General features: G+C 34.0%; 1 protein-coding gene across 2 annotated transcripts in view; it reads right to left on the bottom strand.

The window, feature by feature from the left end:
• Positions 1-13373, bottom strand: part of LOC144976690 (krev interaction trapped protein 1-like) — a 34314-nt gene extending 20941 nt beyond the window's left edge. Inside the window, exons 1-8 of one of the 2 annotated variants that reach the window (XM_078921045.1) lie at positions 13325-13373; positions 11805-12299; positions 6728-6830; positions 4934-5035; positions 4460-4598; positions 3265-3541; positions 1749-1828; positions 872-1015 (exon numbers count right to left, since the gene is read on the bottom strand). In XM_078921045.1, coding sequence (XP_078777171.1) covers positions 872-1015; positions 1749-1828; positions 3265-3541; positions 4460-4598; positions 4934-5035; positions 6728-6830; positions 11805-11918 — 959 coding nt within the window. In that variant the 5' untranslated portion in view covers positions 11919-12299; positions 13325-13373. Of the gene's footprint in view, positions 1-871; positions 1016-1748; positions 1829-3264; positions 3542-4459; positions 4599-4933; positions 5036-6727; positions 6831-11804; positions 12300-13171 lie in introns of both variants that reach the window. The other variant, XM_078921037.1, reaches the window with a different exon arrangement.
• Between the last annotated feature and the right edge of the window lie 1263 nt (positions 13374-14636).

Genomic DNA, 14636 nt, shown 5'->3' with positions numbered 1-14636 from the left:
GTGATAATGATGCAGTGGTGGTGGTTGTAGTAATTGTGGTAGTGATGAAGTGGTAATGGTGGTTGTAGTAGTAGTGACAGTGATGATGTGGTGGTTAGAAAACACATTATAGGTTATTATAATACATGATTACACACATTCTCTAACTTCATTTTTTGACAGCTTCATTGTGCCATAAATATACGCAACAGTTCTGAAACATTTTATTGTGGATTTTGATATTGTTTGTTGTTTTTCTTGTGTCGTTATGTTGACATAGAGACCGAATGAATGGTAATGCTTACATTCCCAGCCCAAGATATAATGGCGCTGAATGCTTTCATTGGTGGACACTTTTTAGGCTTCATACGTATTCTCATTCGTTTAATTCTATGATTCAGTTATATTTACATATGCTTGTAGAGGAAAAAGATATAGCTACAAACACATATGTGAGCCATCATCCCAAGAGAGAGAGAGAGAGAGAAAGATAGAGAGAGAGAGAGAGAGAGAGAGAGAGAGAGAGAGAGAGAGAGAGAGAGAGAGAGAGAGAGAGAGAAAGAGAGAGAGAGAGAGAGAGAGAGAGAGAAAGAGAGAGAGAGAGAAAGATAAAGATAGAGAGAGGAGAGAGAGAGAGAGAGATAAAGATAAAGATAGAGAGAGAGAGAGAGAGAGAGAGAGATAAAGATAAAGATAGATAGATAGAGAGAGAGAGAGAGAGAGAGAGAGAGAGAGAGAGAGAGAGAGAGAGAGAGAGAGAGAGAGAGAGAGAGAGAGAGAGAGAGAGAGAGAGAGAGAGAGAGAGCTATGGATGTTTCAAACAATATTTTGTCAGTGCACAGGTTGATAGTGAAATATCTTTCTATAAATTAAAATCTCTGATAAGACTCACCAAGCAGCATAATGTATAGGGGCCCACATGTTCGAGTCCAGCTGAGAATGCTTGTAACCTTGTTTCAATAAAATCTCTACTTCTGTATGGTCCCCTTCTGCAGCATAAGCATGAACAGGGTATTTGTCTCTCCAACGAGGCTCTCTGAAACATACATTCGGTAGAAAACAGATGAAAAAAAAATCCCCCCAATTTATGTCTTACTAAAAATGCAATTAACGTTTCACGAAGGATTGGGTCAAAATTATCATTAAAATGTTTTTAAAAAAATCATTTTCCTAGTTTTTTTTACCTTTTAGTCTGATTTTTTCTATTTGCCACCTCAACCAAATCTATTTTTCAAAATGAAATAAAAGTGATAGGATTTCTTCTATATTCTATGTTCTGCACATCAATTTTGATAATGGTTAAAGCCTGTCCACATATAATAATTAAGAGTCCCTCATCATCCCAATGTCCCAACCTATATGTGTTAATCACTTTGTACAACCCTCTAATGCACCTAGCTCTAATGTCAGCTATACCTCTCCTATCCCCCAAAACCGCCATTTTAACCTCTCCTTAATACTGGCCTTACAACATACTTCATCTCTGTTCTTTTACCCTAACCTTACACTCTTGTTTCCACGGGCAAGACAGTGATGGCAAAATTCTTGTATGGTTATTGCCTTAGTAAATTACCAAAACTTCACTCACATTTACGACCACTTGAAAAGTTGATAGAAACAATACTGCCACTCCTCACCCTAAATGAATATTAACTTTAACAAAATTTGATAAAGTAATAATTTCGGTAACATAAAAAATCAAACAAATGGTCCCTTCAAGATGAGCATAAACCTTTGTCAGAGTCCCCTAATACTAATAGTTTACTTACGGTGGTGGTTGAGATGGAACGGTTATACTGTTGTAGTCAGGCACTCTTGGCCAGTACTGGTTAATTTCATATCTGTTTACCTGAAACATGAAAAATGAGATATGCCATGTCATAATAATGGAATTTTACTTGTATTAAACAAGATCAAGGAAGACTACCTAACAACTTGTCACGAGGTATTAGGTGTAAAGAAATCGGAACATAAAGAATGGATAAGTCCAATCATCGTGGACCTTGTTGAAAAGAGGAGAACAAGGAAGGAACAAGTGAATGCAAGTCGAACAAGGTCTCCAAGACTGGATGGACAAGAGCAGTATCGAGCCACAGCTAAGGAAATCAAAAGATCTGTGAAGAAAGGCAAGGAAGCATTCATGAACAGACTTGCAGAGAAAGCAGAAGCAGCAGCAACAGGAGGACCCTTTAACGACCAAGACACTTGCGAGAAAATATGGAAAACCAGAGGTACCAGTCAAAGACAAAGATGGGAAAACTATTTTTGGAAAAGAGCCTCAATCTAAGCAATGGAGGGAACATTTCAACTGCCTTCTGAACAGGCCACCACCAGGCAAATTTTGCCTGCAAGGAATGAGCTACCAATTAGCTGTGATCCACCATCGATAGCAGAGATTGTGGGTGCCATTAACAAGATGAAAAGGATGACAGGGGGAAAGCTGCTGGACCAGACCAGATTCCACTGGAGGCTCTAAAAGTTGATGCTGAGGCCATTCACCCACTATTTGAGAGAATTTGAAAGAATGACAGGATATTCCCAAAGGATTGGAAGGAAGGACATCTTGTCAAGCTTCCAAAGAAAGGGGACCTCTGTAATTGTAATAATTATCGAGGAATCACTCTTCTCTCTATCCCAGGAAAGGTTTTCAATCGTATTATTCTAGAAAGAATTAAGAATGTAACAGATGCTAAACTGTGGGGCGACCGGGTAGACTTTTGAAAAAAAAAAGTTCTACCACCGACCAGATTACCTCTCCGCGAGTCATAGTGGAACAGTCTATAGAATGGAACTCTCCTCTTATTGCCAACTTTCTGGATTATGAGAAGGATTTTGACAGTATTGACAGAGTAACATTGTGGAGAATTCTGGCACACTATGGACTCCCTGCGAAGTTAGTAAACCTCATTATGGCAATGTATGAAGGATCAAGTTGCAGGGTTGTACACGAAGATCAGCTTACTGACAGCTTTGAAATTAAGACTGGTGTCAAGCAATATGTGTTAAGTGCCTTACCCACGAACACATTGAAGGGACATGCATTTCCCCTGGTCACTCACTCATCCAGCCACTGATCATGCTTAACATTGCTGAGCCATTCATCCCAATAATAATAATAATAATAATAATAATAATAATAATAATAATAATAATAATAATAATAATAATAATAATAATAATAATAATAATACCAACGATGACATTTCTGAAAAAAAGAGATTAAGGAAATGAAAAAAACAAAACAAAAAACAAACAAGCCCCAAGCAAATAACAACCTGGACTTACCTTGGTTTTATATGGTAATCCAGACCCAAATAGTGGGTTCATGACAACAATATCACATTTTTCTATAGACAGCATGTTCGCCAAGGCCTCGTTGGCAGTCAGTTGTATCTTTGGTGGAAATGGAGCAGTTTTGGTGCTGGCAGACACTTCTCCATTTGTACTGATACGACTTGGAATGAACACTGGATTATGAACAGTCATATGGACACGAAATTCTGCTCGTGGTCTGAAAAGGCACTCGACTGTAGTTGCTGTTTGATGTTTTTCTCTCAACCAGCTGATAGTAAATAACAAAGAGAGAAAAATCATATTAATCAAACACCACATTTTTATAAAATAAATAATGTAATTTTAAAAATCATGCTGGGTATTCAGAAATTCTTTAGCTAACTTAAAAATGTAAAACAGGACACACAGTAATTTTGCAGGATGATTCCATAAAACGCAGATTGTAGGCAGCTGTGTGATAATACTTTTGGTCCTCGTTTTTCTGAGGTAATTCATGTGACACACAAACTTGTCCCGTCATTTGCTAATTTGGTCTAGAAGTTAAGAGGAAGAAATTAACATTTTGAATGGTAATAGTCTTTGCTTATGACAAACGTTATCAATATACACACCCAAAAATTGGTGTGAAATGCCCCTCCCCCCCACCCCCTTCATTTAACTACAGGGTCCCCAGTCAAATCTTGAAACATTTTTCAAGACCACAAATTTTTTTTCAAGATCTGCAGACTGATTGGGTATCCCAATCGACAAAAAATTGGTGTCACATAGGGTAATTTTTTATTTAATTAAAAATTGCAACATAGGTCTTTTTTCCACTGATTTCCCCGACTTGCTGGAGACCCTGTATCTAAATGTACCAAAAAATTGAAAACCTAGTCTCAATGTGATGGCAATGGAAAAAACAAAGGAAAAAAAAGAGAAAAGGACAAATAATATCCCATCATCAAAACTCACACCATAATTTTTGTAAAACAATGCATATAAAAAGGGTGAGGCCTTATTTATCTACTGGGGTGATGGTGGACAATATGAGTGACTGCGAAGTAACTGCAAGATAATTTTAATCTATCATTTCAAAATTATGGTTTCAAAATTAAATACAGCCCGCCATAAACTGGACGTATCAGTTTTATCATGATGTTAAATGATATGGTTACAACCGACCTATCATCTTAGCAAAATTTACCTTTCTAAATGTAGCAGGAATGTTTTTGTGGGGGAGGGAAATTGGACACTGTTGTTGTTGATTGCTTCAATCACATATTCTAGAGGATAGAATGCAGGCGAATTTTGGGCTTGCTCCAGCACTTTCTTACTTATCCTTTCTGTTTAAAAAATAGGAAATGATGAATAAAACCACATGAACAACAAACATGATTATAAAAATAAATAAATAGAGAAAGAAAGAATTATAATAATAATAATATTAATATATAATAATAATAATAATAATAATAATAATAATTAATAATAATAATAATAATAATAATAATAATAATAATAATAATAATAATAATAATAATAATAATTGATAGAAAAATGTCACTAATTAATTATAGCAAAAATGGTAATATATTGTTGATGATGATAATGGTGATATGTGGTTATTAAAGTAAAAGTGTGAATAATGAAAAATTAGAGGAAAACTACACATTCTTACCATTGACCCCTACTGGTACAAAAAATAATGAAAACTGGGATAATGACTCCCGTGATGACCCCGAACTCTCTTGTTTCCAATTCAACTGTAAAGCTCTCTCACCTAAATTTAAAATACAAAAGATATAAAATATGACCAATGGGATATTATATTCATTGTCATAACTTCATGTCATTCTTTTTAGTCAAGTTTGCATTACCCTTGGCATTTGAGTACCTTTTTCGTATTATGTATTTCAGGTACCATTAGAACTCTTCACGGAAAATACCTAAACAAATGCATCACTTATCCCCTACCTTTATTATCTAATTGTATAATTTGTAAGATTTCATAAAATGCTGGGAATCATTATTTTCTGCCGAAATCTTTTCATATTTCAAAAATGTAAGGTAGAAGCTGGTAATTTTGCCACCAATTCAATGTCTCACTTTAGGCCTCCCATGAGCGACCAAAATTGCCCACACTAACTATCAGTTATCCTGACAAATGAGATGAATTTTAAAGAACTGTTAACAAATATTTATATCATATCTGTCACTGCTATTGGATAAATTCACCCACCAGCTGGTAAATGCACTGCCACTGACGAGTAACTTCACCAAATTTTTATCTTAATTTTATTTTTCATAGTATGCATTAAACTTTAAGGAACAAAATTTCCTTTTCTCACAATATTTTTGTACTTAATATGACACATTGTGGGTCCAGAGTAATGAAAAGGGATCACAGCCAGATATACTTTCAAATCCGAATCATGTACTTTCTGATAAATACACCTGCTGAATTATTAATATTTCCTTCTTGAGATGGAAGACCTCGTAAAAGGCTTATATTTCACATTCGCCTTTCATTGAACCATTTACCCCATTTACTAAATGTAGTTTGCTTTTGGAAAATGAACATTTTTAGAAGTTCAAAAATATTTAAAGAAGATTCATTTAGTCTAAGATTGAAGATAAACCAATTGTATGTCTTACTAAGACGACATGTCACTATAAAATGTGATATGATCAGATCAGAATTGAGAAGACATGGGTTGTAAACTTATTTACTTTGACCAAACTAATGTCATCATGTCTAAGGAACTGAACCAGCTTTAAATAATAATATAATTTTGAGTCCAGTTTCTGGCACAAGTTATGTTGCAAGATGACGGTAGAGCATATCAAATTTGTCCAAATGTAGATAATTTTGAAATAACTGTTTTTATCTTTTTATATGTATTGTCCGATAAAGGATTGGTTTTAAGAAGAAGACATTATTGATTATAATATGACAAAGGCCTTGACTTTTAAATGCTCAAAGCAGGAAACTTTTTTTTTGTAGGAATGCCATAACAAATTAAAAGTTTAAAAAATGTCAAAACATATTGATTAACACATCTCATTTTGCCAACCTATGATTGTTTTAATTGTCATTATCAGTAGCTTCCTGTAAACTAATGTTCATACATACATTCAAGTCTTGTCCTTCAAATATGGACATTTTTTGGGTGAGAGTACATATATTTCATTTTGCTTTTTTTACTAGGGTGTGGAGGATTACAGCAAATTAATTCATTGGTGAACTTACCACACGCTAACCTATTCTAAATTGCACATTAACTTCCAACTGCTTCTCTAATTTCTCTACATTTTTACAGACTAATATAAATATTAAAGATAACTAACTCTGAGATGGAATGTAAGAGGAACATGCTAGGTGACTATGATTAGCATTAATAATTAAATGTAACACTTGCAATGTTCAATTCTTTAAAAAAGATTAGAGTATTTCATATTAAAGAGTTCAAACCTTTAATTCCAGTGAGTTTGTGAAGCTGAGTCAAGACAAGTTCTCTAGGTTCCTCATCTATGGCACTTGTAGGGAACATAGGCATATATTTGGCTGGTTTCACCTGCAATCAATAGAATAAGTGAAATTTTAGAGCAAATTTTAATATGGTACTCATAATGATATGTTGTGTTATTCAAAAGATAAATAAATATATATATTCTCAATGTTACAATATTAATATAATATTTAATATATAATTATTTTAATAACATAAATAATATATAAGTATTTATTATAATATATATATATATATATATATATATAATATATAATATAATATATATATATATATATATATATATATATATATATATAATATATATATATAATATATATATTATAAATATTATTATAAATATAATAATAAATTATATATATGTAAAAAAAACAACAACAAAAAATCTCACATTATTTATTGATGTTTCTTGTTGGCTGCCGAGATGCCAGCAGTCTATACACATGTAATTACATGCCTGGATACGTGCATGGAAAGTGGCATTTTCTATATGCACATAATAGCAACCAAGGCTGTCAGATGGTCACATATGCATTTCTATCATAAATTCTCTCTTTTTTTTTTAATTATCAAAAACAACTTTTTTTTCAAGTCTAGTCGATCTTTTTGATGATTAAAACTTATGTGTTTTTCAAGGGGGTCACAGTGTTAGTGGTTGTTATCAATGTGAAGTTTTATCTGGCCACTTTTATTCAAAATTGGCAGCGAGAAACTTGGACCCTCTGGCAACCCTGATTGCGACCATCACCAAGTGAATAAAGGGTTAAGTTGATTTTGATAATCAATTTTAGTGTGTAGTGGTGTGGCATGAGAACGTGTTTTGTGTCCAGCTGTGATCTTTATAAATATTTAGTCTTTTACAGTGTTTATTTCTATTTTACCTTGACGGGAATTATTCACCGGATTTGTATTTTTACCTGTTTTCAGAGGAACTAATATATATAAGAATTACTTTTACCAATATTCAACAGTTGCCAAAATATATGTCTCAATAGTTTTAGAAATCTGTGTTGGGGTGTAAGCTTTTAAACCACTAGTAAAAAGCCCGCAATTTCGCGGGGAAAGAACTATTTTCATTCGATATTGCCTGAATCATTTTCTTGATTAGCTTGATTACGATTAGATGCACATTTTAATCGATGTGCTTGTCGTCGCTGCTATGCTTTATTCGGCATGATTTTAGTTTATCAGTCAGTAGATATCAATATCAATAAGTCGCAAGTCTTTACCACGCTTTACTTGGGAGGCCTTCCGAAAGCTCCTACAAAGGGAAACAACTTAAATAATATTCCCTCAACTAACCCAGAGAAAAAGTAAAACCAAGTGCCTTTAACTAACCCTAATAGGAAAATAAACACCCTAGCAACTTTACTAAGACTATGGCTAACCCTAATAGAAAAAAACCCTCGGACTGCTTTGCACTACCTTCAATACTTCACAAATTAAAATGGCGGCCGAGAATCAAAACAATGGTCGAATTAGGAAATTTTAAACTTTCATAAATCTATCAAGGTTTGTTCTAGAGTTTTCTAAATGCTTCTATATGATGACAAATTGAATAAATAAACGCCTGACAATAGATCAACGGTGAAAAAATACTGGGGATGTAGGAGCTTTTGGAATGTCTCCCCTTTACTTAACTTATGTGAGGTCAAATGAAAATCTGAAGCAGACGCGAAAAATATCAAGTCCCGAATCTGTCTACTTTGGGTTTGTTCGGGCTAGAAGCTAGACAGAACCAATTGACAGTTTGCCGACAACGTTTAACTAAATTCCCAGGGCAATAATTATCACATCGATGGCATAAAAACGACAGTAATATCAGCAGTAATATTAGTTGATGTTGTTAATTGGTGAAACTTGTTTAAAATTTCTGTAAATCCGAATACCTTCATGTGATAAGTTAATAATATCAGTATGAATGCCACGATTTGCTGAACAATGCCAATCTGACAGTTCCTAGCAAACACCCCCCCCCCCCCCCATCCTCGCTCAGGAATTTCTGTACTTTTTTTCCCCACGCAACCACATTCCAAAACACACACACACATGTATAGATAGTTCGAAGATGACGTCACTCAGGTCTTTGTTATTGTTTTTTGCTATCCGCGTTTATGAGTAATTCTCACTAAGCTGTATTAACCTGAAAATAAACGATCATGGTTGCGCACAGTTTTGTGTGTTGGTCCGATATACTTCCGGATGGCAATGTTGTGAACTTCTTAGCCAAGCGCATACTAACTATACACCACACACAACACACACACACACACACACACACACAAACATACATGCAATGAGAACACACTACTACATAACAACACGGATCACTGCTAAATCAACAACACAACGGAAGTAAGGACTCTACTGGACAGATAGAGTTGAGGGTGTGGCCATAAGTTAAACCTGGGTATATCCACCCGAAACCATCACATTGAAAGCATCAAAGGGGCAATAATAATACTTGATGTCATTAATAGATGAAAACTGTTGAAAACTTAGTGTAGGTCTGAAATCCTTAAAGTAATTAAGTGAATACATTATTTCGAATACAACGATTTGCTTAAAAACGCCAAACTGACAACTTTTTACAGTGTAGAAATTGGTTGATTTTGAGAATGTTAGTGTTGTCGGTAAATTTTTTATGATATCTGTTTGACTTAACGAACTTTCAAACTGACTTTAAATTATAAAAGGAAATCAAGTTATCTGTTTATCTATCTGTAAAAAATACATTTCTAATTTTCAAATCTTTAAGTAGAGTTGTGCCCCGTACAATTTTTTTTATTGACTCAAATAAGCACAATGTTCTCCACAAGGCTATATTTTTTAAAGAAAGGATATTATTGTTTTTTTGTTATAATGTGAACTTCTCATCACTTCATCATCAGAGAGTGACCAGTCCAATGTTATTACAACTGTGTGCTTATTATTATTATTATGACAATGTCACCGATTCTTAAATTTATTTATAGCAGTCACGAACTCGGGCAAACAAACAATAGCAGTAGTAATACAATTATACTGACCGAAGCCTTGGTGAATGAATTTAAACACCGTGGAATCAACAGAAAAAAACATACCGTCAGATTTTAAACCTTTGTTAAAAATAATGATAGTGAATTGTTAAAATATCTTAAATAAATGGGAAATAATAGCAGAAACAATATACAAAGAAAGATCAGACATTATCATTGGATCAGAAACATGGTAAAAACCAAACGTGAAAAATTAGGAGCTGCCTTTCACTGAATATAATATATATAATAGGAACGATTGGAAAGCAAAACAAGGAGGTGGCATGCTTATAGCTGTTAACATCATTACCAGCGAACAATTGAATAATGACAACACAGAAGAATGGTTGTTTTTTTTCAAACTACATAACGGCAGCAAACCACTAACCATAATAGGATCAATAAACAGACTACCCGATTGTTTCATTGATGATGGCAGGAATATTTGCAACACACTGTACATGCCTGTATCAAAACATAAAAAAATCTTCTTTTCTCATTGGTGGGGACTTTAACCTACCTGGCATCACTTGAAATGAAAAAACATCACAAAACGTACAAAACAACATAGAGTCAAACAATCTTTTCATTGAAACCTCCAGAGACTTGAATCTGCATCAGGTCATAGACCAAAATATTAGGGATAGTGCCATTGTTGCACTATCATTTTCCAATTTACCCAACATAGTTCTGAACGTAGATGTGACCCCAAGCATTAGTGACCATGATATCCCAATAGTAGAATTCCAAACAAATCTGCCTAGACGCAAGAAACCAAAACGAGAGGTACTTTTTCTTCTACTTCTATGGAAAAATGCTGACATCCCATGCATAAAATCTGAAATTCTAAGATTTTGCACCTATTTTTAAAAGACATCATTCCAAAATGATGGGAATCAGTAAGTTGTGATAATGTGTAAGAAGGAATGTGCGTACAATCATAAAAGAAAACATACCAAAAAAACTCAACACAAGATGAAATAATGACCCTTAGATTGACACAGTAACCAAAGGTTGTTAAGAAAAAATATCCATCAGAGAAAAACATTAAAATGTATAAAGAAATTAAAGACACAGCCCAAAAGCAAAGTAGAAAAGCGTTACACAGAATTTGTGAACAAAATGATAGTCGACGGTACAGATACAACAAACAGTTATGGTCTTTCATTAAGAGCAAAAGTATGGAGAGGACAGGAATTGCTCAATTAAAAAATGAAAGGAATTCAAGAAATAAATAACTAAATGACACTTCCATTTATTTACTTAATTCATTTTTTAAAAAAGGAAGCTGGTTTTTCAAAATTATTACCTCTTATCTCCTATATAATTGTAATTTTCACACGAGTGTTGGCTCATGGTTATCGTAAATGTGACAGGGACAAAAAAACACACACAAAAACAGCATTTAAAAAGTTATTGAGTCAAAAATGGAACGTGTGAAATGCTTATTAGACTAGTTTCGACTGGTTATATGATGACTAACGTAATTTTCAAAGTTATATTCTCTGTATATCAATTAAATAACCCGGAATTTGATTAAAGTTAAAGTAAAAAAGATATCCATGTCATTAGCTTGACACACATATCAACAAGGGGTCACACGACAATTAAGCACAAAAAGGTCAATTGCATGCGTATAGCAAAATTTGTTTGGTGTGCATGTAATTATGAGCATAATAGATACTCCCATTTGCAAATAATGTAAGTATTTGTTTCTATTTTACAATATTATTTCTTTATTTGGCTTTTTAATGAGCACTCTTCAAACTACAGGAATCCAGACAGAGCTAAATCATGTTTAGACTTAGATCCTAATAATAATAATTATCATTTCAAAACCTTATTATATACAACAAATGATATATTTATATCATAGAGATTAAATCCAAAGGATACATAATAAGACTCTGAATTGGATTTAGAAATATATAAAGGATATTTGTAGCTAAAGGGTTGTAAATATGACAGAAAACAGTATCAATGATTATGAAAGATGACTGACCTTTTCCCCTGGAGGAGTTTTGCTGTCCAGCAGCAAAATTTCATACAGCTGAGAGCTGTATGGTTGTGAAACATGAGTGGTTTTAGGTTTCAAGACCGACAAAACCACATCCATCTTCGATCTGATAGAATATGCAGCTCAAACGTAGCAGAACATCATCTATTACTATCAATCCTGTCCAGATATCTCAATTCATATTCATAGTGGCGATCGATCCTTTGCTTTGATAATACGGAAGTTTTGATATTTCAGGCCAGGCTGAATTCAGCAACCCCAGCTCACTCTGATACTGATTGTGATTATGATGGTGAACTCATCGGAAAAGGGGAGGGGGGGGGGGGAGGGGGTCTATTTTCCAACAGTAACACTCTAAACTCTCTAGAATTTGTCCTTGCTCACCTCATGTTAAAGTATATAAATTGTGCGTCTGCAATTTTATTAGGGTTGTACAACACAAGCGTTCAATATTCTATAATATTATCAAATCGTTATTTTCTGTATTTCAAAACAAATATTCAACTGTTAATATTAATAGTAATAGTAATAGCAATAGTAATAGGTAGTTTGATATTTTTTTCAAAAATAAAAATTATTAATTATTTTTTAAATAGACATTCAGATAGGCCTTTAAAAACATTTAATAATACCTTACTTTTATTAGATCTAGGATAAACGGTTCCAAAGTTATGATGATTTCACTACTCAAAATTTACTATATTGCAAAAAGTAAAAGCCCAAAATCTGTGACTGGGAATTCCCCACTGGGCAGCCTCTCGAAAAACGGACTTATTGATTGAAACGGGACGTTAGCATGGAGAAAAGAGGGTTGGTCACTGGTGACCAAAACTAAACATACTGCGCTGCCTTCAATCTCGATAAAATTTGGCATAGAAGACATAGGAGCCTAGATAAAAAATGAGTTATCTAGAGATGCCTTTTCTACTTTTATTTATTTGCTCCCTCAGTTTTGAAAAAAAAAAATAAAAAAATTAAAGACATAATTTTTATCAAACTATGATTTTTTACCCTGAATAATGTGCCTAGATTCTAATACTAGACATTGATTTAGATTTCAATCGAATTAATAGAAAGCTTGATCTCTGCTCTTTATAACTTTATAATTTATATTTATAGATATGAAAGTGAAAGCAGCACGTTCAGATACTGTGAAAAATAATGCAGCAGTGATTATGTGACATTGTAATATTCAATTTTTAAGTCAAACAAAGATCATTTTTCCAATCGTCAATCGACACCTGTCTATCTGGAATCAGTTCTAGATTGATATACAGTTACAGTAGAGATACCAATAACAATATCAACTAAAAATATTAATAATCTGTTGTGAATGACTGAATAATGAATACACTATTGGTCCTGGCCGAAGACTCCCGTCCAACTCCAAGACTGTCAAACTTGCTGGTTTCCCATTATATCACATCCCAGTAAAATCAAAGGTTAGCACTTAATGAGACATCGAAAATTAGCTAAATATTTTGCAATTAAATCTCTTATCAAACCGGAGAACCCCCTCCCAAGCTTTAGGCTACTTCAGGGTTGCCAGATAATGTGTTATAAATAATCCAAACCATTACGAAAAAAAAAAACAACCCCGAAAAAAATTCCAATTTCTGAAAAGATGTCTAAAAAACTTGAGCTTTTATATAGAGCAATATACACTAAACGTGCTCAATGAGCTTTACAAGCGGTCACAGGCCAACAGCAACATCATGGCTGTTAGGAGCTATTACAATTTTTTTCGGAAAAGACCAGGTAACGACCAGGTACTCATTTTACACCTGAGTACGAATGCATGGTGGTCTCAAAAAATGACAACAACACGACCTTTCACTTGCCAAGTAAAGGAGATTCCATCAAACAAGTGAAGAAATTTTAATATTTAATTTAAGCACATTCTTTACTCAAGACGCACGTGACATAGAGGATATAAAACAAAGAATAGCAATAGCAGAAAACGTGTTTCATAAAGTAGGTCCAGCTGTGTCAAACAACACCCTAAAAAAGAAGACTAGAATTAAAGTAGTGGAAATATAATATGTTATAAGTTCCCGTCTATACGGTTGTGAAACGTGGAAGCTTGACAAAGGAGATTGTCGAGGTTATCATGGAGAGACATTTATACCAACGAGGAAGTGTTGGCGAAGGTGATAAATGGAAGAATATTAATAGATACCATCAGAAAGGGGCAGTTACGGTTTCAGGGACATGTGTGGAGAAGAGATGGAATAGAGAAGTTGACAATGTTGGCAACATATCGAGTGATCGGAGGAAAGAGAGCTAGGGGAAGACAGAGAGAAACATATTTAAATTAACCTAAGAATGGCCAAAAGTGATTTTAAAAGCAACGCAGACTTCATGCACACCGCAGAGGATCGTGATACGCGGAGCCAGCTGACCGGCAACATGCTCAAGAGTACAAGCCACGATGGATGATGATGACGATGAGAGAATGTGAGTCAAGAGCTTTTCCCATGGACCCAACTATGCGCTAAGCGAGGCTCGACCTCAGGACCTTCCGACCCGAACGCGAGTGTCATACCATAAGACCACATAGTCGCACTTTCTTTAGCTTGCCCTAATAGCTAGAGAAAAAGAGAAATGTCATCACAAGAGTAATGATAATAAATAATGTTATACAAAATATGTTATTTTTATTGCAGGAAAAAAAATGTTTTTTTTTTTGTTTTTTTTTTTTAATAGGCGATCTGGATTAAATAATCCAACTTGGCAATCCTGGGCTACTTCGATGGCTAACTCAACCAACAAACTTCCGTTTCTTGGACGGGCTTGTTATTGTTTTCATTCGTGATT

This window comes from Berghia stephanieae, chromosome 1 (assembly GCF_034508935.2).
Source record: "Berghia stephanieae isolate SIO BIC M18660-M18661 chromosome 1, UCSD_Bste_1.3, whole genome shotgun sequence".
Classification (NCBI taxonomy): Eukaryota; Metazoa; Mollusca; class Gastropoda; order Nudibranchia; family Aeolidiidae; genus Berghia; species Berghia stephanieae.
This window is presented reverse-complemented; position numbering and strand designations above follow the sequence as displayed.